This window comes from Zonotrichia albicollis, chromosome Z (assembly GCF_047830755.1).
Source record: "Zonotrichia albicollis isolate bZonAlb1 chromosome Z, bZonAlb1.hap1, whole genome shotgun sequence".
Taxonomy (NCBI): domain Eukaryota; kingdom Metazoa; phylum Chordata; class Aves; order Passeriformes; family Passerellidae; genus Zonotrichia; species Zonotrichia albicollis.
Window position 1 is genome coordinate 63,191,196 of NC_133860.1, and position 25,435 is coordinate 63,216,630.

Here is a 25,435-nt window from a genome sequence, read left to right on the forward strand (position 1 = left end):
TGTTTTAACAACGTAACTTAATTTTCTTCTGTATTTTTTAAGTAGCAGATCATCTTTAATGCAGGCTGAGTCAAGATATACTTCCCTCAAAGATAGCAGGAGATTTGGAAGGTGGTCAAAAGAAACCTGAGTGATCAGTGTAGTTTTCTCCTGAGGAGAGGTTAGTTTCTGTGAACTTGAGTTCTCAGGCAGACTTTAGATAAGGTTAATAAAACCTTGCATCATACTAAACCAGCCTTTTGGTTCACAGAAAATCCTGTTGTCTGTGATTAAAGGATTTCCTGTAGACATGACAAGTTAAATAAAGAAGACCTTATGTGAAGTTGTGTGGAGTAAAATGCAGGTCTCTTATTTTGGGAAGCTGGAAAGTGTGATCTGATTACCACGAACTTATTCTTGCATCCTGGCTTGGTTTGAGCAGTGCTAGTAAAGGACAGTGCTCTTTGCCGAGACCTCCAGTGGTTCATTGCTGTATGGCTAGGGATTTTCAATATGAGACAACCCGGTTTGGGTCTGCATGTTCATCATCTTAATTGCTTCCATTTTTGGAATATTGAGCTACAGTTCATGTTTTACCATTTCTTTAGGAATTCTGCTCCTTTCTCTTAGTGTGCTTGTATGAATTGCAGTGTGTCAGCTACAAAAATAGAGATTCAGCATGGTTTCATCATACCTTTTCAGAATATGTAGAAGTCAAAATATCAAAGTCAAAAAGTTGATAACACTTTTTCTTGATGTTAAAATCCGACAAAATTACCACATTGTACAATTGAAAAGAAGATAGCATAAGAACAGTTTCAGGAGGAATGAGTTATCTGTTCAGTATATTGTACATTGCATTGTTTCAGATTTTTCTGTTAAGTGTAGTGGTTGTATATGAGCTTTTACTATTAATAGTGAATTTACCGCTGTATGTAGCAGTAGGCTACTTCCTGTTTAGTTCAGTGTGGGGGAGGCAATGAACTTGACTTCTCTTAAGCCAACTGTTATAAAACAGCTCATTCCCATAGTATGTTCTCAATCCTTTAAATGCATTCATCTGTAATTTAATTTGTTCTTGTTTCTCTCAATTTGTTTTCGTAGTAGTTAATTTCATATAATAGTGTTAATTTTATTATGCTCCTGGAAAAGGCCTTTAATAGCAGAGACTGTAGAACAAAATAATTTCTGGCCTAAAAATCAATATTAGTAGTAATTGAAGGCCTGCTTAACTTTTGGGAGTGGAATATGATACAATAAAGTTCTAAGCCGATGAACAGGTGCTGATTTGTAGCCAGCGACACTGTGGTTTAGCGGATAGCTGGGGTCCCGAGTATTGACACCAATATGTATTGTTTTTTCCATGGTTTCAGAGGCAGGGAAATGAAGCTTGGGTGTGGAGAAAGGGCTGGAAGTGGTGGGTACTTCTTGTGTTTTATTCTGATGTTTTCCCTCTCATGCAGCAGAGAGTACTGCTGTAATACAGGCTTTTGGCAGATATTTGTTGCACAGTATTTGATGTGCTCACTTTGCAGCTGTAAGATCTAATTATAAATTATATTAGTAGCTTGAGGTACTATAGGGGTGTTTAATTTGCTTCTAATGATTTCCTTAATTAAGAGGATTTGATACTAATATTTAGAATGTAAAGCTGAGGTGCTGAGACAAGTGAAAGGCTGTCCTCTAGTAGCTGAGACTTTCAAAGCCTCAGAATGTTACTGCTTTTGTAAGGATGGCTGGGCTGACCCTATGTCTGTGAAATGTCTTAGAACACCACTAAATATGCTTTACTGAAATATCCCCTCTCCCTGTTGCACTGACAGTTGTTATAGCATTAAAATATTTACATTCAAAAGCTCTCCTGCTTCACTATGAGTATCCTCAAGCTCTGCTAAGGAGAATGCTCCGAGTTGGCATGCAGTTTTGAGTGTTCCATACATAGCATTTCTCATTCTGAGGATGGCTCACCTCATAGTTTGTGTGAGTGTGTAAGTGGGGAATAATTCGGAAGTGTCAGGGATGGCAGTTATAATACCTTTAAATGGGATATGACATTTTCCAGGAGTTGGTGGCAGCACTCTTGCATGCTTTTAAGTACGACAATTTCATTTAGATGTCATGGTGTATAGAAAAGTGGTTTTTAGAAAAGTGGTTTTTATCCATGCAGCTAGAGATTCTTAACCTCTTCCAGAAAAAAATCACTCTTCCTGTATCCTGCTCTTCGATTGTGCGCATTAATTTGTGTGTTACACCTCAAAGAGCGTATTAGTTGGCCAAGAGGCCCCTTTGTCACAAGCTGGCTGAGTTAGGTAAACTTGCATTTTGAAGTGACCTGGCTTCACCTGTGTAACACCCAGACTGCTGAGTGATAAAGAGCACCATTCATGGAGCACTGCTGCTTTCTGCTTACCAGCTGTGTTGTCAGGAACAGCAGTATGCCTTAGATCTGTACCTGAGCTAGTCCTTTTGGTCAGGAGACCTAAGCTGTTAAATTCATAGCATTGCCTGTGCATGAAAATACCTTATCTATGCAGTGCGTGGGATGTTTTAAAATAGAAATGGAGGAATTCCAGTGGTACAACCCTTCTGAGTCCTGTTTGAGATTGTTGCCAAGAGATTTAAGCAAGCTGTGTAGCTGACAATGTGATACACATTCTGTTGGTATTGGCAAATATATATACTATTATTATGGTTTTCTTAAACACGAAAACATTTCCTTTTTCTTCTGTAGGCAATTTGACGCCAGAACCACCTAAAATATCATCATCTACAAGCCACCCAGATCTCTTAAGTGGGTGGGATTCTTGGGCAGATTCCTCAACAGCCAGCAGTGTAGCATCACCACAGCTGAAGCCTGTTTGTGAAGGTATTATGATATTAAATTTTTCCATTAGAGGAATACTCCAGACTGGGTCAGTTTAATCACCTGAAACTGCTGAACGTGTCTTCATGCATTTTTGCTTTGCTGCTTAAATGCTCCTTTAGTAAGACACTTGCGTAGTTTTTCAGATTAAAGTTCAAGACACAGGAATTAAATTGTTTCAATTCTCTACAGTAATGGTGATTCTTATAATGGGAAAAGATGTTGTGAAGTAGAATTTTGGGGAAGTTTGCATGAGGTCTTGTGTTGACACTATTCTTATTCTTTCACTCAATTTCCAAACAGACTAGGTATGTGATGTGTCTTCTTATTATACAGGCCAAGCTTTTACCACCGGAAGCCAGTCTTCAGGCTTGTCTTTTAGCCAGGCGAAAGCTCAGAACTTTGATCCTTTTGCTGATCTTGCCAATCTGGGATCTGGTCTTCCAGGTAAGATCTTACTTTTGATAGGCTATATTTTTTAGGGCCTCTACTGTTTGATTTGCTTCTTGTACCTATAAATGGTTTTGACAGCCTATCAAAGGAAGTGTTTCTTTTTAATTGTCAACATCTAGCTTGAGATATTTGCTGAGAGCTGGTGAGTAACAAGAAAACATTGAATCTTCCAGATATTTTTAAACATCCAGAGTAGTATTTCAGAAGATAACTACAGCTGTGATATAAAAACAGTAAAAGTAATTAATGCTTGTGAATAGAGTTGAGATGGTAAGAGAAACCAGGAGTCTCTGATTTAGTAACCAAGCATGAGGTTTCTTACCTAGCATTGATTAATACTGTTCTTGAGGGATTTAAAATGAAAGCAGGGTTGAATTAGTTAATTATTTTTAATTCCAAAGTAACAGTTAATTCAGTACTTTCCTTTGAATTCAGTAGACTTTCATAGCTCTGCTACTCACATCTACCCTGTTTGTAAGATAAGCACAAATCAAGGGCCATACTTTGCAAACCAGTACCAAAAACACTATAAATGCTTGCATTCAGTTTGCAGTGAAGGGCACAAGGAGTTCTGGAAGATAAGAAACATTGCAGAATAACTTTTGTTCCCAGGTGTTTTATTGGCCTGAAACTCAGGAATTTAGTCATGTAGCACTCACAAAAGAGCTGCAGTCCTCGCATTTCAGAACCCACACTGCCATAACAAATGTGACCAGCTGCCCAGAGTACACAGAATGATTCAGAACAGCCTAGTGTCACTGAATTGAGCAAACCTGCTTTTCCCTTAGCTTGGAGCTGATGGAGGTTTTACCCTGTTGCCTTGGCAGTTAGCCCTGTGTATTGAATTGAGTGGAATTCTTGCAGAAACACCAGGTAGCATGCAATGTTTGATTTCTTGATGTTGCTTGGGCATAAGCATGGCAAAATTCTGGTGTTGAAGCAGTACCAATAAGGCTGCTTTGATGTAAAAAAATGTTAAAAATTTTCTAGTTTAGTAGTTCAGGTTAACACAGATTATTAAATGCACAGATAATGTGACAGTAAAAAAAGTCACTTTATTCTTGACTTGAAGATGTAGGTATAGCCCACACTGAATCAGATGAAAGAAATCAAACTAATTTTAGCAGTACTTGGGTCAATTAATTACTCTTTCAGTTAGCTTTCAATAGGAAAAATGACTGCATTAAGAAGTTGCCAGATGTCACTGTCCTAGTTAATGTTCCCAGGCTTTAAATGAATTTTCAAGGCATCACAAGAACTGGAATTCAGTTCTGGAATACAACTGGAATATCACATTCTGTTGTCTTTTTCATTGGAGTTTTTTGGCTTTCACATACAAGATGCTGTTCTGAAAGAAAATTTATGAGATTGCAAGCTGCTTAAATATGAATGCTATATAAACCTCAAAAAATAGCAGCTAAAGTAATGCATACTGGTGTATTAGCATACTGGTAGGATACCAATAGTTTTCTGTGCTGGTTGGTGTTATCACACTCTTCTTTAGGAGTGGTCTTCTATCAGAAAGTAGGAGTGTGGTGTTGAAAAGTTTTTGTGAGCAGTGAGGCATTGACTTGTCCAACAGGAAGAATTTGTTGGCCTTGAAAACTGCAATAGTAAACGTAGAATGCTTTGAAAGAATAGGTGAAAGAGATAATTTTTCAATATGCAGATTTGCTATGACTAGTAACAATTTTTTTTCTGTAAATTTCACAAGTTGTCAATGACTGAAAACTGAGTTGACTGCAGTTGAGTGATTTAATGAAAAAGCAGTGCATTCCTAGATTTTACTGGGTGTTATATTGCATTACTGGGTTTTATCAGGTGCAATATTTCAAGATATAGTATGGTATCCTGTCATAGCCCTGGGGAGACATCCTCTTGTGCGAATTAGAGGTCTGAGGAGCCACTTCCAAAGAGAGGCATCAGGAGAGCTGAAGTGTGAGGAGCCATTTTTGAAAGAGCAAATCAAGTTTGCATTGCTATGTTTACCCAGACAGGCTTGGCCTGTGCCACAGGAGGCTGATTGCTGGATCTCCTGCAGGCTGCAGTGCTTCTCTTAGTCATGTGCAGTATATTCCCTGGTAATGCTTCTATGGATTAATGGTCTCCTCATCTTCCTTAAACAGTAGTGCAAGGAACCACTAGAGACTTTGAAAGCATTCATTGGAAGATCTTCTCAGTCTATTACCATTTTTTGTAATTAGTTGTTTATTATGCACTGCATATTAGCAGAAGTGGGAAGCAGAGCTGCTGTCACAGCCATATTATCTCCTAGCCTGACACGTGCCTGACCCTTCAGATAAGGGGGCATGTTTTTGCTAAAACTGACATTTGAAACCTTGAGTTGTAAGAAAAGACTTTCAGTAAAGCCTCCAGCTCCTGCTATCCAAGTTACTTCTTAATGAGACTCTTAACTTCATTTTACCCACGCTTTCCTGTTACACTGTGAGCTATGTGGTTATATGTCAAGACCAAACTGTCTGTCTTGTATTAAACAGGTGACAGGTACTTAACTGAACAACTGAGTAATTTTTTTTGTTAGGTTCATCCGCTGGTGGACTCTTGGGTAGTGGATTTAGTCAGAAGACTGCTCCATCTCAGAAGATAGGAAATCAGTGGCAGAAATCCTCCAAACCACAAACTCCTTCATGGCAGTCCCAGACTAAGTCCAGCACAGCAGCTAAGCCCAACTACACAGTAAACTTCAGTGTTATTGGGGGACGAGAAGAAAGAGGAGTCAGAGCCCCAAGCTTTGGTAAGTTTTATCAATGTGTATTACTTATAATGTCCCATGTGAAGTTAGTTGGGTGTGCTGTTACCCGCAGAAGCTCTTCTATCTTCATATTTTTCTTTACATTTAAGTTGTGTCTGGTTGAAAACAGAAAATCACTTGCCAAATCTGGTATCCTGCCTTTCCAAACCTATCCCAGTACATAACAGACAAGCTGATGATAGCAAAGGTGTACACGAGTTTGGGCATAAAGTCTCAAGGCTATAGTTACTCACCCACATGGGAACTGGTTTAGTATCAGTGAGTTTAGAAAGGTAAATTTGATCCATCTGAGGAGAGATGGTTGATAATGTTGCTTCATGTTAGTCTGTTTGTGATGCAAAGATAAAGGGATACGCTGTTTTTCATAGCTGAAAAGAAGAGTAGCTTGTCTTGAGAAAGACAAGGTAAAATTACTGAAAATTCTTGTGCTTGAAAGAGACATGGGGACCGGACCAGGTGGAATCATACAGTTCTTTAATGTATTCCAACTGAGTAGGCAAACCTGGAGTTATAGGGTTAGGCTTGGCCTCTTCTGTATGAACTTTCTTGGAAAATTTTATTTTCTGGTTTGTTGATATTAGGATTGTTCTTCCCTTAAACTGACATATAAGTGAACAGCAGGTACTTTTTTAAGTTGGAATTATTCTGTTGGTCCATATCTGGAAAAAGGTGTCAGGATGCAGAGGCAATGAGTGTAGGTTGCAGCACAGGAAAATCTGTAGAACAAGGCAAAAAAATCAATTGGCGTGGTGAAATGCTGAAACAGGTTGTTGTAATTCCTCTCCCTTAAAAACAGATGGACTTCAGCTGGACAAAGGCCTAACAAATGTACTTGGTTGTCCCTGCTTTGAGTGGGGATTGGACTAGACAACATCCAGAGGCCTCTTCAGAGTTCTCTGAAATTTGTTGGTTATGTAATGAATATTCATGCTGGTATTTTATCTGTTCATTATTCTGGATAAGTTTCAATGTGCTTAGGTGTTGACTTCTTGCTTTCAATGGTACTGTTGAGTATATAGTTACTTGAAAAACTGCTGCGTGGCATTTGAAACTAACTTACAATGGAAAAATGGAGTAATTTCCAAAATTGTAGATAGATGTGCGTTCCCTCAAATCTACTCCATTTTTCTAAAAAGGATGACATGCAAGTATTAGGCAGAGGTTAGCGTGTTAGTGTCTGCTCTGCTGGACTGAAAGTTTGTTAGAGATCCCTTTTATTTTTATCCTTTTTAGTTTTGTGGCTTTTGGTGTCACTGAAGGATATTTATCATGGCAGTGATAAATGCCATCCAGGTGTATCTAAGGGCAATAGATTTCCCCTGTTAATGTATTCTCCAGTGAGACTTTTCATTTAATGTTTTTTCTCTTTTCATAGGTCAAAAGCCAAAAGTTTCAGAAAATGACTTTGAGGATCTCTTATCTAATCAAGGATTTTCAGCAAAATCTGATAAAAAGGGACCAAAGACAATTGCTGAGATGAGAAAACAAGAGATGGCTAAAGATATGGACCCCTTGAAACTCAAGGTTTGTTTAACAGTGATTTTAATTCAAGTGAAGATCTGATCTTATGCTTAGAACTGCTGATAACAGAGCAGAAGGATACAATGACCAACAGAGAAACTAAAGGCTCATGGTTTGGAAAATATGGATGTAGCTGATAATACAAAAATACGCCTTAAAAATTAATAGCTGTCTTCAGGGTGATCATGTACTTTCATTTTCTGATTAACAAGTGCTGCTGCTGTCCTAAGACATTACTAGAAGGTGCAGTTCCAGAGACAGGATGTATAACTAGTCTGGGATGTGTTCCTTGTTGTTCAGATTTTTTTGACCTGTTTGACCTGTTAGTCATTGATAACTTCACATATTAATACACTTTCAGATTTTTAGTCTTCAGGTGCTTCAGAAAAGTTTGTAAATGAGCTTTGAAGGAATGCTGAAATTTGTTTTCACAAAGTGTCCTTTCTGAAGAGAGAGTGCATGGGCACATTTTAACAGAAATTACCACAAATTGAAACAAGTACAGATATTTAGTTATCATTCTCACTGGTGATAGTAAGGGTTCAATGGAAACACTGTATCCATATGTTATGGCTTGAATATTTCTGTTAAAGTCTGAGCAACATTACTCCCATTGACTTTGGGGACATCTCAAAGAGCACTTTTGTCCGTGCACTTCTGCAGGTTGCTGAAGTAAACGTGAATTACTATTAGACACTATCTGTTGTACAAAGCTTGTAATGGAAGTTTTAAAATATGTTTACACTTTTGTACAAATCAAATAATAATTTGTCTGTGGGCCCTGACAGGGATAAGATTAATATAACATATGTTTTTAACCATTTCTCTTGCAATGACTGAATTTCTGCAGTAAACTAGTAACAATGAGCTAGTCTCCAGTGATAGATGCAAAGTATCCCTTTTTGAGTGGCTAAGGCAGTTGAATTTGGAGACTGAGTGCAATAGGACAACTGCACTTGAGTCATGATTATATGGTCTTGCAGAGAGTGAAGATTATGTCTCTGGAGGCTGAGAATGCTTACAGTGCTGCATTCAGTTCTATGTATTCTGATTTTCCCAGATTCTTGAATGGATTGAAGGAAAAGAGAGAAATATCAGAGCATTAATATCCACTCTACATACAGTGCTTTGGGAAGGGGAAAATAAGTGGAAACCAGTCAGCATGGCAGATTTAGTAACTCCTGAACAAGTAAAGAAGTACTACAGGAAAGCAGTGCTTGTGGTTCATCCTGATAAGGTGAGTGTTTTCCTCTGATCTTCTTTATTATAGGAGGAATGCAAACTGCTTTTACCATACCATACAGGTTACTGGCAAATGCCTTGCTTCTCAATCAGCACCCTAGATGTTCTTCACTGTGCTTCCATTGTCTTCTGGATATGATCCTACTGCATTCAGGTAGTACAGGGTTATTCTTGTTGTCCTGACACAGCAGAGAATTCAACAGAGAAGGGTTAACAAATGAAAGATCCAGTGGGGGCTGTACTGAGCACCAGAGTCAGTCATGCTGGGTTCTGACTGACAGATGGCAGATTTAATGCTGATTAGTGGAATCTGTTTCATTTCTGTGAGCTGGTACTTCAAGTCTTTTAGAACTAGTGTGGAGACTCAGAGGCTGCCACAGCAAAACTGGTAAGAAAAACCTGCTGTACCATTTACTAAACCATTTACTAAACCATTTTAACTAAAAAAAGAAAACTTAGTAGAATAAACAAGTTATCAGATGAAAAATATGTAATGAGTATTACATTGCATCTGTCTTTTTTAAAATGCTTATTGCATCCCAATGTATCAAGATAACTTCTTGTTCTGAGCTCTTGTATTTTAGATAGAAAGAGAAGCACTGGATATACCTGGTTTGAATTTTCAGGTTTGCATTGTCTGGTGGTTTAGGGAGCAAGTCTAAATCCTATGTTGTCTTGTGTCCATAACAAACATGACAATTTTTGGTTTTTTAGTTCCCCCTCTCCTTCAGAGTTCTTGGGTATGTGACTTCTTCCACCTTTGTGGTGTTTTTTTAGGTGTTATCTGTAAGGCCCGTAATGCATCAGTGTCAGAACACAGCTCTGTTTAGGGCATATTTGTCTTCCTTGTTCTTTTATTTTGCCACTTACCTGTTATGCCTTGATAAAGTACTGCAGGTGCCAAAAGCTAAGCAGCAGGAGAAGGGGAAGAATCCTGGAGGGGGCTCTGGGGCTTCTCTTTTTTATTGGAGAGAACCATCTTTTGGGAGTGGATGTTTATTAACCACAAGGGTTGGATTGTGTTGGCCCAGAGTCAGGGCAGCTGTGAAATGGGCAGGGTTTCAGGAGTATCCTTGAGTATGGAAGTAAACACACAGGAAGAGCTATGCCAGTCATGCTGAGTCTTAGTGCCATTCACAACCAGCAACAGATTTTTTTCCAGGGAATTTCATTCAAAAGAAGTTGTCTTAAAGAGGACTCAGATTTTATCCCTATAGACTACTGCAAGATCTTTCAGGAAGCAATTCCAAAAATAACTTAATTTTATCCGTAAATAATAGTACGTGAAACTATTTATGAAAAGAACAGCTTTGAAAATTGTTTTTAGCTGAATTTTAATTACTTATGAATTGAACTGAAAGCTTGAAAGTAACACAAGGAAACCAAGGATTTGGATTTATTTAAAAAATGCGCATGGATAAGGTTAGAGAGAGTTCTCTGTAAAATTATACTCACAGAGCAGTCTGTAGCTGTTGAATAAGACAGCAACTATAAAAGGGATGGGATCTTTTCTAAAGACCTAATTTCTAATGCTTTTATGCTTATGATGCATTCTCTTTGTTTCCAGGCCACAGGACAGCCCTATGAGCAATATGCCAAAATGATCTTCATGGAATTGAATGATGCATGGTCAGAGTTTGAAAACCAGGGATCAAAGTCCCTTTTCTGAAACTTCACCTTTCACAGAACTGCTTCCAGGAACTGGAGCTGATCATTGTTATGACTTTATTGCGCCTGAGATTTATGAAGCGCTTTTCCACGATTTCAGCACAGTTTCTAGTTATGCACTTAAATGTGGGGATGTATTTTGTAAGATGTAGAGTACAAAGCATTACATAGATGCATTAAGAAAAAAGCTGCTGAAGAAATCACAGTCTATTGAAGAAATCACAGGGAGTAAAGATTTCTCTTCAGTTTTGTATAAGAAAAATAGAATTTGAATGAAGCTAAGTAATAAGTGATAGGCTTGTATTAGTTATAAATCATTCCAACTTAAATGATCTTTGCTGTACCTCTACCGTCCCAAATTTGTCTGTTACTTTGAGTAGTTTTGTGATTCAATTTTGTTATTTGGTGCCTGTCGCCTTCTTCAAAGTGCTTTAGTTAGCAGCAGTGAATTTGCTTGGCTTATCTCAAACCTAAGGGTGTATATTTTCTTCTTTATTTTATATAATCAATCTGATAATCATTCTGTAAATAATGTTTTCTGGTAATATCTTTACAATAGAGTAACAGTTGTTTAGCCAAAAAGACAGCACATGTGAGAAAGTCAGACAGGGTTGTTCTTGATTTTTTTTCTTTTTTTCACTTTTTTTTTTTTAACATATCATGAATCTAAAAAGAAATTTTGACTCTGAGGTCTGCATATTCCTGATGTTTTGTTTATTTATTGCAGTAGTCTGACCTGTGCTTATTTTCCTAGTTCTTTAAATGGTGTCTTTTGTTTCTGAATTCAGTGGAACGTTCCTTTCATTGCACTTCAAATACTCTGATAGAAACAATTTTACTCTGAAACTTGAAGCGTAAACACAAACCTTTTACTGTACTTTGATTTGTCTGAGTATTAAATCACTCATTTTCATCTGGTGAGCTTTTAAAGTGCTTTAACAAACATTTTGTTGCGTGTTTGAGCTTGTGTATTTTTGAGATATGCATGGCATCAGTGCATGTGAAAACATGTACGTCTTGGTATACTGCTGACTTTCTGCTCACCTATTTCCATGCACTGCTTAGTGCAAGATGAGTAGAGACACAGCTTGGTAACATAACTTACCATGTTTTCTCATTCCCTGTTCAGAAGGCACTTTTTCACTAGTGCTGGGGTGGATGATGCAAACAACTAATGACTGTTATACTCTGTGTAATAACAAAAAATGCAATTTTCATATCAAGTTTGAAAATGTTAAAAATTAGCTATTAAATCTTCAGCAGCAGTCTCCTGAAACTGGACAGTTGGGCATTCAGGGGGATATTTTGACCACTTGCCTTTTTATACATTTTGCATGCTTAACTGAGAGGGAAGCCGTATTATTAGCAGAGGTAACTGTTCAGCTGAGCAACATCTGAACAGGAAACATGAGATTCTAATGCCACCTGAAAGGTGCATTGGATGAGATTTTCCACTGCTGCACCAGCCCGAGAGCTGGTGGGTTAGAGACTGCTGAGCACTTGCAATGTCTAGTCTCTAGCTCTGATATAACACAGTTACTTATTAACCTCTGATCAAAGGTTTTGTTTGTATATATTTGCATATATATTTAGCTGCTGTGATTTTTTTTTTTTTAAGGTGAAGCTGGGATCAGTTATGAATCAGGAAGGTTATATATTATTCATAGCTGCTGTTGTATTTCAGTTACTGCTTTGAAGCCGTCTTAAATCTCAGTAGATTTCTTTATAAATGTATGTAACTTGCTGTCTGATTTAAAGTAAGAGTTAATCTTTTTTCCTTTGGATACTTCATTCATTCCTTGTGTATGTGTTCTGCAACCATGGAAATTAAAGGCTTCTGCTGGTAGGATAGGTTTGTGGGAGACCTTTTTACAGTTCTAGGGCAAATGTTGTCTAGGAATAGGTTTCAAAAGACAAACAGATATATATGACTTTGACTGTAGTGCTATATGCAATTGAGAGATAAAGCATTTCTGAGGGGGCTGCTTAGAATAAGGAAGGACGGCTTTAAAAACCCATGTTCATTCAGCATGTATAGGCAACTTATTTTAAAGCATACATTTTTAATTGCTCTTTTCTCAAAATGTGTGTTTAAAAATTAAAACATCAAAGTTGGGAGGAAAATATCTTCCTCTGCTTTGTGTATTTGGTAGCATTTTCTGGATGATGTCTACATTAAGCTTTTTAAAATTTCTCTACTTTTGCTTGCAAAATTTTCTTGGAACACCAGAGAAGAACCTTAGATGTGATTTTAAGTTAGCAGGGAAAACATGAGTGCAAGTATTTCACCTGGAACTGAAGATCTCTTGGAATTAGCTCTCTCTTTTAAAAATTATGGAAATTCAAGAAGTTTGGCTGTGGATTCTTCCAAGAGCCATTACATAATTCCTGAAACTTCAGTTGGGTTGACAGAGCTGCTCAGCTTATTTTATGGCTTAGTCAGCTCTGTTTCTGTGGGGGAACTGGCTGATTTATCTGCCCTGCTCCTTTCTATGTAATTCAGTTTTGCTGCTAAGAATCTGGGAGAAGCTTGGTTTGGGAAACTGATAAATCTTGACAATGAAACTATTTTGGGTGGGATGTTTTGATTTTGGTTTTGTTTTTTGTAATTGTGTCATTTCTCTGTGTTACGTACAAGAAAGTTCAAACAATGGAGATTTCATTAAGATTCTGTAAGCAAACTGTTATTTGGGAATTAAAAAAAGTTCAAGTGGTGAATATGAACATAATAAATGGAAGTTTTGTTTTCTGTGCAACACAAAGCAGCATGATGACCACCAAAGATGTTTCTTAGTGTAAGGTGTTTATATTAAGTACAAGAACTGGGAAGAGAGAAGTTAAAGTATATTTCATATAAATGTTATTGAGTATTAATGTTGCTTTTATATGAGATGGTAATTTGGAAGAAAAAAGTCCACCACTTTTATGAATTCATCTTAAAACAGTAATAAAGAATGGTAGTCTGGGAATTAGGGCTTTTTAACCTTTTGATTTGTACTTGGTCATTAATTGTCTGTCTGCTGTATGAACTAGGAGTGCACTCAAATGAGAACACACATATTTCACTGTAGTTGTATTCTTAGTGTCCACAAATTGGAAAGCTTTTATAGAGCAGGCTTCAGAAAAAAATGATTAATCAGAGACTTAGCTGGATTCTCTCTTTGTTTAAAATGTTTATTTTCCATTCATGTTAATTGTTCATTGCACAGTTAAGTTTTGAAGTGTTGAAGCCACAACCTGAAAGCTGGATTTTATATCTGCTTCTGCTGGCTGTGAAGCTTGAAGGTGAGGTCACCGGGTGTTACCTGCAGGTTGATACTCTGTATGCATGTGCTCCGAGGATATGCATGAGGCACTTGAGGTTCTCTTACGAAGCACCTCCTTAACTCTTGCAGCAAGTCATGGCGCCTGCTGGCCTGTGTTGGTTGTTCCTCTCTCTGGTAGCGACATCTGACTAACATGTATTGTTTGCAGCCTACCAGGGCTCACTTTACAAAACTAAGTAGGCTGAGATGGTTAGTGCAAGAAAAAGAAAACAGCACAAGATAGATTAAAGGAAGAGTAGAGAAAAACACCAGGGCCCTAAAGTACATCTGAAATTCTGAAATATTGTTTTCTAATTCTCTCTCCACTGTCCTATTGCTACCTACCTCTGCTAAAAACAGGTGTGGACTAGCAGAGAGAATCTGGTTTGCAGCCTCCTTTCCATCCCTTTTAGAACACTGCTGACTGACTGTAACAAGTTGGAGTACCAAGTCCTTAATGTCCCCCCACCCCCCCCCCAAAGCAGATTTTAAAAATGTTTGGGCAGGTTTACACTAGTTTTTTTTTTAAATTACAAATTACTTGTGTTACATTGCTGTTGGATCTGGAATCCAGCAAAATAACTTTTGAAACAGAGATCTATGAAGGAGAATTGGTGTTAGGAGTGTGTGGCTGGAGTCTGCCTAATAGAAGCAAGTGATGTATTTTAACTGGAGGAAATCAGTTGGTGTCTTCAACCTCAGGCTTGCCTTTTTGGTGTTTCCTAGTGCTGTCAGAGTTCCTTAGGAGCAGCAAAGAGTGCTTGTAGTTAATTAGACATAAAACCTGGAAGGAAAACTTCCTCAGCATTGTTAGCTGGGTCAAGTTCAGCTATTTTGCTAATTAGTGGTAGCTTCTCTGTCAAGTACAGAACAGAAAACCTCCAAAAGTGCTGATGAAGTACATTTTCTTGGAACGGTGGCAGAGTCCTTGGTGTTGTACTTGTGAGGGTAATTAGTGCTCATGAAAAATGCCTCGTTTACCCTCATTGGTAGTTCTGGACAATTCCTCCCATTTTGTCTTGCCAAGCACAGAGCAGCAGTTAGTTTGTGAAAGCTACATGCACAAGGTCAATTTTTTTGCACAAACCAAAGCAAAGGAGTTTGAGCATTACAGAAATCTCATCAGGCCTTTGGGGCTGCTGAGTTCTGTGCACCATTCCACTTCCCGAGGCCAGACTGTGGTTTTCCCAGCAGTGACAGTGTGTTTGCATACTTGCTGGCCTCTGCACTCACTGCTGCTCACAGCGGTGTTTTCAGGAATAACATAAATGTGGAAACCGTTTTGCTCCTTAGCTGTGTCCTTAATTGTCTAACAATTGCAATGTAACAGCTGCTTTGTAAATAAGTTCAAATTAATCTTGTATGACTCAGTTGACATTTTCTGTCAAGAACTTGCAGGTGATAGACCTGCGAAAGCTGTAAAAGGAATGTATCATTTCCCACCCTTTGAGCCTGTCCCTGGTGCAGAGCAGCTCTTGCACCCAGCAGCTCAATGATGAGGAGCTGAGCTCTGGTTCTGAACTTGATGAATCTTGCAATGCTTGCTTACTCTCTCTTTGGGTGAGCTTATTGTGGACTGCAGCTTAGACTGCATTAAGCTTCCAACATATGCTCCAAAAATACGAATTCAGTACTTTTTATGAAGGATACGTGTTGTCGTAGAAGCTTTTATTACCAAAAGGGGATTAAGAGGCATTGTGGGAACTTCCAAAACTCTAGTGTAATGTACTGTATATTTGCAATGTAGATTTCTAGAAGTGATTGTCATCTTTCATAAGGTCTTGGCTTGCTCTGAGGTCCTTATTGTATCTACCTGTAGTTGTGATTGTACTTTCAATATCTGTGTTTTTTTCTGATTTGGAGTGTGTGGAAGGACAGAATAGACACTCAATTCCTGGTTTTGCCATCTTTCAGGAAATGCAATGTAATGTGTAATTCTGCTACTAGTGAAATGAAACTTATACCTGTATGTATATAAGGTAAAATAGTCAAATTGAGCCTTGTTTAAAAGTAGATTTAATGTTTAGTACAATGTCCTTGAACAGAATATTTTGCTTTGAAATGTATTACAATTTAACCAGTGATCAATTAAAACAAACAAAATAACTTTGTCTATCTCCTTCTTTACCAAGAGAGAAACGGCCTGAACACCTGAAGTATTTCCACTGTGTCTTCCAGAACAGTATGCAAATGTTAGAGAAGTGGTTCTCGTTGTATTCGGGTTGACTGAACGTGTTAGGAGCTGAGTGGCTCTTGAGAAGTGTCTCTTCTGTTGGAGAGGGTCGCTGCACTGTGCCCCGGGCTTGGGCAGCTGCATTTTCCAAGTGCAGTGTTGGGTTGAGGGGGTTCTTGCACAGGAGCTGCTGCAGTGCTTTTCCATTGCCCAAGGGAAGCGCTGGCCTAAGTGTGTAGCAGTGGTCAAAAGGACAAAAGAACAGGAGCACATGGACACGACTGAGGCAGGAGAGGGGAATATGAGCAGCCTGTAGGGATGGTGGAGGGACACATCTGGTAATGAAGAACTGCAATGGCAGGAATCTGAGGGAATGTGGCATGGCAAAGGGTGAGCTTCTGCTGGGAGCATACTGACAAGGTGCCCGGAAGCATCTTGACTCCATACTCTGCAACAAGAATGGGCCAGCAGGATCTTTCATAGGTGGGAACAAGCCACTCGGTGACATTGAGAAAGTTTCTTTAAAGGTTAAAACCATAAAAGTATAGGAATACCATTGGTGCTCCCAAGGAGAAGGGGAAACACTGGAGGAAATAAGAGAATGGACAGGCATGGCCATTCTCTTATTTCCTCTTAGGCAGAGGCCATTGCTACTGGATAACGTTTTTCATATTCTACTTACTACTTTGAATAATCTGATGGGTGTACAAAACTTAAAGATAGATTACTCAGTGCCAAGATGCTTAAAGACCTTTCTCCTTGTATCACATACAAAACATGCTACAACTTCTGCTGCTAATCAGTTTATTCCAAACATGCAAAGTTGCTGAAAAATGTATTGATACCTACTTCTGGTCCTTCACCTCTGCAACAAAGGAGGATAATGTTAGTCAAGTGCATCTTTCTATGTCGTATGCAAGGCTTCTGGCTACTCTGATGTGAGTTTAGAAAGACTTGAGTTGGGAGAACACAGCAAATAGAAATCCTGAAGGGTCAACCTACCAAGCATCAGTAATTACACCAGGTAAGCAGAATGCATTACAAAGAGTTAGCATGGCCATAAATTCAATATCAAGCAAAGCACACAAAAGAAAGTGAATGAGGATTAGAAGAAGGCAGCAGAAACGCTCTGTGAACTGTAGTGTGCAGAGCAGCCTGTAGCAATCAAAGCCTTCCAAGTCTGCAATTGTAGACACCTGACCTGGTTACTGTACTGCTGGAGAGGATATGATTTGTCCTGCCTCAGCACTGCCTCTCTTATGAGGTAAGAGAAAGCCTTCTGGTAGATTTTTGGGCAAAACCACTGAAAACGGGAAAATGAAGCATGTAGGAAGGTGAAGACTTGATCTAGAAGGATCCCTTCTAGTACAAACTTACAAGGAACTCCTCATCCTTAATCGGTAAAGCTGCTGGCTGTTCTCCTGGAGTGGCTTCAGCTCCTAGTCAAAGCTCTGGACACACACACAAAATAGTGGCTGCAAAGTTTTCTGGGATAAAATGGTGCTGGCAGACCCAGCCATTATTAACTGGTGAACTGCAATGCTTGTTTCTTTGTGCATGGCTCTGGTGAGGAGCAGGACAGCACAACTGCTCCTCCGGAGATGGGATTGTCAGTGCACTGCAGCTCTGACCACATGCAATGTGTCCAGCGTGCTTCTAACGTGCCAGAAGAAATGTGAAGAAAGCTCATCCAGCTTGCTCAGGAAGCTGATTTAAAGTACAAGCCTTGGTTTGCACTGCAGGGATGTTGCTGTGTGTGCTGTGAAGCGCTGAGTGTTCCATAAGGGTTGAGTTTGATACTCCTGCTGGGTCTGCTCCTCTCCTGATCCCTGCTGGCCTAGTACTGTCAGTCTCATTATGAAGTTCCAAAATACTGCTGACAGCATTCCTAGAAGCTGTTAGAGAAAGAAGAACACTTCTCTCTTGTTGATAGCTCCAAGATTTCATCTTTCTGGAGTTTCTAAAGCAATGGATTCACTAGACTTCATGTGGAAACTGGCCTCCAGCAAAGCAGAGCCAGAAACTGTTCTATAACTAGAAACCAGACCTGCAGCAGTTAGCTCTCCCTTCTTGCTCCATCCACATCCTGGTGGTGGCTCACCGTAGAGGCAGATGAGGTGCCAGGTTCTGTTCTAGGGATGTATGAACTACAATAACTGGACCCCTACATGATTTTTCAATTGATTGAATTAAGGCTGTTGAACCCAGTTGTATATTCTATCTCATTTCACACTGAGATATTTTTATATACTGTGGCAAAATTTGCCTCTCATGCCTTTACTGACTCATCATGGAACCAGGGATGAATACAAGGTTTTTTTCGTTTTCATTTTATTACCAATATTTGCGTTTTTTTGGCAGCTATCTTCAGTATGGGAGCTGCCCTCCCTTTTTCTCCCCTCACTCACTTCTCACTAGGCTTTTCTGCTGCTACTACCACCATGAGCCTAACATCTATTAGACCTGGAAATTCCTCACCTACTTCTGTGCACACGCTGCAGCTGCTGCCCCACGTGTGCAAGGTATGAGCCTCTGTCAGATCTCTTTCTTTTTCCATGTGTGGGACTTCATGAAGACTACATCTCCTGTGGAGGGTTGAACTGGAATTGCTTACCATCTCCAGATGTATAAAAGGATGTCTGGGGGTTTCTTATAAAATCTTTCTAGGAACTAATGCAAGGGGGAGAGGCAGAAGGGACATAATTCTCTGCCAGGTACCCCCTTGTGGTGGGTGGCAGCTGCATTGCTCCCCTGAGTAAAATGCACCTGATTTCATGTGGAATTATTTACCACCAGTAATCATGTTTCTTTATTTTGATTGCCATCTGCTGGCAGAATGATGTGTTCATCCCCATTTCACACTCATGCCACACAGAGGTTTTTTAATACTAAGCATTTTGAATGTGTTTGTGTAGTTTGCGCATGTTGCAATAAAGAGCTGCTTTTGGATGTCTGAATTCACAGGCTGACAATGCTGGAGGCAGAGCTCGCAACCCATGAGAGCAGATGCTCCACTAAGTGGACAGAAGCAAGTAATCCATGCTGGAGAATGATGAAGAGGAGACATGCACCACAGGAGTCTTGGAACTTCAGGTGGGGATGGACACACAGACTGGAAGCAGCGTAGGAGAGCAAGGGGCTGGGCAGCATCCAGGTAGATCCCGGGGCTGTGCCCTGCATGTGCTCAGCCTCTGGTGGGTGGGTGTGACCTCAGCACAGACACACAGTATTTCAGAGTGCAGGTACTCAGACAGCTGCAATGGGAGGAGGAAGAACCCAAAGATTCCAGACAGTGCAAACAGCTGTACTGTCCTAACACCTGCTCTGAGTAATGGAGGCTCTAAAATGAGGCCCTGACAGTTCCCAGGCTGCTTCCCCCGTGGGGAGGTTGTTGAGGTGGCTGGGTGTGAGGTTCCCAGGTGTCTCAAAGGGTACCTGCCTGCAGGGCCGAGCACCAGACCAGGGTTAGCACCCTTAACAAGTGCTCTCATGGAAAGGCCATCTCTCACCAGTGTTCCTGTGCCCCACCATGAGTGCCACAAAATTAATCTGGTCAGCGTCTTGAATACTCAAACTCAGTTCCTGAATCAAGTTCTGTCCTGGAATATTTCCTGTCTGACAAAAAATGTCCACAGCTTCAAAGGAATATTTACGTGCATTTATTAATCCCAGTGCAGGATGGTATAAAACTCAGCCCAAATGACAGCAATTCAATAGGATTTAATACCAACAAGACCTCAAAAACAAAGTTTGAGTTTTATCTGGATGAATGACTGGAAATTGCATCTTTAATATGATCAAGCATCTTGTGTAAGGTAAATAAAATCAGATGAGTTTCAACTTTTAATTCCATTGCTGTGAAGTGTAATGTGTCTGCTTCAAATGAAAAATTATAAATGCTGTTCTTTAATTTCAGTGCTATGCAAATAGTATTAGAAGATTACTCCAGATGCTGGAAGATCACAATCTGCTGAATTTTTCAGCAGATCTTTAGCACAGACTGGAATTCCTGCTGCTGTGACCCAGCCACAGGAATTCCAGTCTGTGCTAAAGATCTGCTGAAACAGCAACATGGTGGCATTTAATACTTCATATCGTTTTCCACAGACAGACAGAAATGCAAATACATTTCCCAAATACATGTCTCCTGGCAGTGTTTGCAGTTTCTGCAGAAGCATCCACAGAAGGAGATGTTAGAAGACCACACTCTTATCCTGAATTGTGAGATGCAGCTCCAGCTCTGCAGAGCGGGGCTGTACCTCTGTGTTCCCTAACAGGAAAAAGGCTGCATCAGTTTTAATGTCCGCCACTGGACAATGCACAGGAGAAGGCACACCTGCATACTGTGCCAGCTTTGTCCTCCAGACCCACCCTGCATTTTCTTCCAGGAAGTCACTTGAGTTCAAGGTAAAGAAAATCAAGCAAGTTTTCCTTACCTTTTGAGTTTTCCCCCTATAGAGCTCTCCTGGGATGGTGCCTGTAGAACTGAGTCCATCTCTGTAGCCCTCAGCATAAGGATATGGACCTGTGGGAGTGAGTTCCAAGGAGGCCACAGAGATGATCAGAGGGCTGAAGCAGGTCTCCTTTGAAGAACTGGGATTACTCATCATGAAAAGAGAATGAGGTGACCTCATTGTGGCCTTCCAGCGCCTAAAGGGGACTCATAAAAAGGAGGAAAAGAGGCTTGTGGAAAGAGCATATAGTGATCTGACAAGGAGCAGGAATTTTCTTAGAGCTGAAGAACAAGGACATATGCTGGCTTTATCTTGGGCACAGAATTGCTCCTGAGTTGGTTTCTCCAACATAAGGTAAAGAGCAAAAATTTTGTCCTAAAAAGTACAATGCTCTGCTTATAGCACTGGTTACTTCATCAATATCTTGCCTTATCCCTTCCTGTACACTGTTCATTGACATTTCACAGCATTTTCCTGGAAAATGTTTTGTGGATAATGGTTGCTATTTTTCTTCTTGTTCTTGGGTATTTTTATGGAGACCTTTGTATATATCAACCTTGCACATACTTGGTAGGTTACACGTTCTTGTCTGCTCTGGGTCCAGAGGGTTAATTATACCATGATTATTCAGGTTTGCTGTTTCTTTGTAAAAGGCACAATTTCTTAGGAAGGAAGAACAACACAATTAGCACAAGCTAAACAAAACTTACACTAAAAGGCATTTGAGGCAATATCTCAAAAAAAATAAAGCCCTAAGCCACAGGACAAGAGCAGGCACTGACCATCAGACAATTTTGCTGTTTCAGCTAGGACTAGCTAGGCAATAAGTGTCTAAGGTAAATTGCAAGTGATGTATCTCAATGTCCATTTTGCACGGATGGCCAAAATCAAGCAAAGATAGATTTAAGGCCTGACAACTTGAGGTCTAGTAAAGCAATGTTTTGAAGCTCAAGATCTGCTGTTAGTGTGGCTGAACTACAAGGTTACAATTTCTAGGTGAGAAAAGGCAAATCCAAGGCCTCTTAGATATGAAAGGTATGAAACATCAGAAATTCTGTTTTCAGTGATTTGTTTGTGGAGAGCAAACATACGCTTTATTCTATAAGGAATTTCCAAGAGTTATGAGGAGATAAGTCCTTGAAACAACCTATGGTACTGTGGACTTTGCAATGGGAGGTCAGTACTTCTGATAACTTAGGCAGCTTCTAAAAAATCCAAGGTTTTCAGATTTTAGTACCTTTTAGTACAGGTGCTACGGGCCTATGTATTTCATATTTCCTGATATTTGACTGCGTCTGAAGTAATGTTTGCCCTTGTTTTACACATCCAGTTATTGATGCTGAAGCAATTTATTTTGGGAACAGTGAGCATGAACAAGAAAGCAGCCTGGCACTCTAGGCAAATGTGCGCTGAGGCAGAGCTTTGTTTTCAGGTAGGTGGCTTTTGTAGAATTATCTGCTTACCTATCTCTGCAACTCCAATGTCAGAGTAATCCAAAATAGTGCTGATTTATCTATTTTTCTCTCTATAGAATTGTTGGAATTCTGAAGGTGCTCCCCGGCATTAAGTACTGCTGCAGTCATGCCTCCACTTATCTCTTTAGCTTTAACTCAGGTTTCCACAGCAGCGACTGGCCAGTGCTGTGGGATCCCTGGTGTGGGCAGAGGAGTCTCTGGGGACATGTGTTGCTGGGGCCGCCTGGGCTCTGCTCCCAAGCCAGGCCCAGGAGTGGGTCTGCATGGGGCCACAAGCCTTCACGGAGGACACAGAGGATTTCTGTGGCATTAGCAAAGTGCAGCCTTCCCAGCAGGAGAGTTTAGTAAGAAAATTATGCTTTCCATTTCTGCTTCTTGCTAAAGGGCAGAATAAATATTGATGTGCTAGTAAGGTCCAGCTGAGCTGTTTGAATAATCCTCTAATAAATTGTACAATAAAGAAGTTAATTCAGTAGGAGATCAGCTGTTTACACTGATGTGTAATTGATCTCTAGCAAATAACAAATGCAGTTAGAATCTTTCTTGCTTTTAATATGGGCATTTCAGCCCTGGGGACATGGAGGATGAGATGGCACAAGCCATTCCCTGCTCCTCGACTTGTAGTATCATAGTTTGCAAAACCACCAGGACCAGGAGCAGTGGGAGCCCCTGCTGGCCAGCTGAACCCTGAGGCTCTGCATTGGCAGCATGCAGCTACCCAGGCCAGGGACTGATGTCTGGCAGAAATCCCTCGCTAGGCAGAACTGGTTCTGCTCCTGCTGCTGCAGCCTCAACACCAGGAGCTGACAAGGGAGCTGGCTCTGCATTGCTGCAGGGGAACTGTGCGCAGGAGCTTCATCCAGGGCTAACAGAGGCTGCTGCAGGAAGAAGGGCAGCTCTGGGGTTCTGGAAACCCCTGTTGTGGTCTTGGACCTCTGACTTCAGAGCAAATCTTTTGGAAACAAAGCACACAATAGCTGGGAATCTGCACACTGCTTCCTCAGGGATCCTGAAAGAGATCCACCCTCCCTCATATGGTCTAGACCCCAGGAAGTCAGTCTTTGAACGGTTATTCTTTTGGCTCCAGGGCTATCATATCCTGGGTTTTCTGGAAAGCTTCATACAGTGTCTGTGGTGTTGGGAGCCTGAAGCATTGGAACAGCTGACCATGAAAATGGAGGTCTAATAGTCCAGTATCAGAGAGGGTATCTGTCCTTCTGCAGGGACTGGTGTCATGCTAACAAACCCTTTTGTACCATGGGACAATGAACTGAATAAAAGGAGCTGGATGCCTTCAACCAGCCCTCTATGCTCTCCCACCGTTTCCCCCTGACATACCTCATGCTTGGCCAGGAGGCAAAGGAACCTGCCTTTCCAGTCCTGGACAGGAAATCCTGTCCAAATGCCTTGGAGAGGCCTGCCCCTGCTCTTCTTTCTGTCACAGCAGCTACAAGGCAAGGGACACAATGTTCTCCTTATAGTCCAAAGTTGCACTTCTCAAGTCTTCTACACACCTTTTGCAACAGACCCACCTCTGTGTCAAATAACAGCACAAGAGGTCCTGCTGCTCACCCTGGTTTTTCCTTGGTACCACAGAGGGACAGGCACTTCCCACAGGCTTCCCTCCTGCTGCCTAGCTGTGACAGCCATGCTGAGCTGCAGGGCATCACACCTCTCACAGCTTCTCACCCTCTGCAGAGGAGCTGCCCTGGCGCTGGGCTTTGGCCGCAGGGTTTGTGCCTGGCAGTGAGCACTGGCTGTGCTTTGGCCCCAGGACAGGTTTGGCGTGTGTTCTAGGGGTCCCGGAGCGCGTCTGTGTGCAAGGCTCGCCGGGCTGCAGGCGGTGCCGCTGCCAGGGGAGGCGGGGGCCGCAGCCTGTCCTGTCCTGTCCTGCCATCGCACAGTGCGGTGCTCTGCCTCCTCCAGAGGGCACGGCCCCAGCCTGCCGGAGAGCAGCGGGAAGCCTTGGGGATGCAGAGCACGTTGCCATACGCATGGCCAACTTCAGCGCTAGGAAGGCTTTATTTAGAGCCTGTGAAATGAGATAAGCCAGACAGCGTTGTGTTGGTATCAGTGGACAAAAGAACTGAAAGTAAGGGCTCTGCATAACAGCAACAACAAAAAAAAGATGTATCGAGTCTGATGTTAGATGATTCATAAAATAATTAGCGTTTCCAAGTGTGTCCTAATTTCAGACAAAAATGAAAATACAACAAGATGAGCAGAAAATGACGGGTTATGCTTTTAGAACAAGGCACTTTAATTGAGCCAGATGGGCCCAGATGTTTCCTCACACTCTGACTGAAATGATCACCTATTCAGAGAGATATGTTGTGGGAGAAACTGTAACAAAGATGCAAGAGGAAATTTTCCACAAGCAATGAATACATTAAGGAGACTTGAGGCAGCTCTTACTGCTCTAGTGAGGCTAATTGTGTATGAAAATAGGAACATTTCATACTGACTTAAAGAGGTGCTTGCTGCTGCTAACGTTTCAGCTTGTATTTTGATCCAAGAAAGACTTAATAATCACTCTCCTCTCTCATCAACTAGTTTTGACTCTCCTTTTGGTCATCTGCTTTTTCTGTTCCTGGTTAATGCAAGCTAATCTCCCCTCTCTGTTCTTCAGCTTTCCTGATGAGGTTGATAACAGTGGCTGCTTGTCTTTGAACCTGCTTTTAGAGTATCAGTTTGAAGTAACACCTGAGACAAATGGTTTTAAATGGTTGCAACATTTGACATAATCAACCTAACCAGAGATCTCGAAAGACTGTGTGGCCACTGTGAAGGCCTTCCTTCTTCCCTGCAGATGCATTTGAAGCTGCCAAGGGATTCTGTGTTTGTGGGGAGGTGTAAAGCATGTGTGCACTTCTGCAGATGTGCCCACACAAGAAAATGGAAATTTAAGATAATAAAACTAGGACTCTATTTGGTATTAGGAAGATATTGAGTCCCTCAGGTCTGGAATGGGTCTGGTGATGCTTGTTCAGTCTGTCCTGAGGGCTCCCTTGCTCCGCGCACTCCACCTCACCCTCTTGGCTGCAGTCAGTCACAGTGGTATGGGAGAGAAGGCTTGGTATATTTTTCTGCTCAGGTTTGCTTTATGTTTTGGCTGTGGTGCTTAGGTGCACAGCTGTGTGGAAGCTGTCCTTGGACAGCCCTGACTGCATAGCTCAGTATCCTGTTACTTGATCCTCTGCTTTGCTGTCCTTGTCCTTCCCTTTCACAGCTCAATCCCCTCTCAGATAAACAGAACGTACAAAAATGACACAACAGGGAGGTGGCTGGGAAAGTGAGGAAACCAAGTTCATCACTGTGAGAGTCTTTAATCGAAAACTTACCAGTCTGGGAGCCAGATCTCTTCTTCTAAATGCTCTCAGAGCCATGAAAGGGGGTCTCTCACCTGGCCTAGTCTTCAAAGTGCTCCTCTGTCAGCCTCTGCACTAGATCTGTGGCTCTTAGAGCCCCACCACATACATAGAAGGAGCTGATGGGCCTTGGATGACTTAGGGTAGGGCCTCTATCTCTT

The 25,435-nt window shown here is 41.0% G+C and overlaps 1 protein-coding gene across 2 annotated transcripts in view; it reads left to right on the plus strand.

Moving 5' to 3' along the window:
* Nucleotides 1-15,911, plus strand: part of GAK (cyclin G associated kinase) — a 68,813-nt gene extending 52,902 nt beyond the window's left edge. For both annotated transcript variants that reach the window (XM_014266494.3, XM_005486266.4), the window contains exons 23-28: nt 2,711-2,845; nt 3,179-3,289; nt 5,838-6,050; nt 7,444-7,592; nt 8,650-8,826; nt 10,399-15,911. In XM_014266494.3, the coding sequence (XP_014121969.2) occupies nt 2,711-2,845; nt 3,179-3,289; nt 5,838-6,050; nt 7,444-7,592; nt 8,650-8,826; nt 10,399-10,500 (887 nt within the window). In that variant the 3' untranslated portion in view covers nt 10,501-15,911. The remainder of the gene's footprint in view (nt 1-2,710; nt 2,846-3,178; nt 3,290-5,837; nt 6,051-7,443; nt 7,593-8,649; nt 8,827-10,398) is intronic.
* Nucleotides 15,912-25,435: the final 9,524 nt, after the last annotated feature.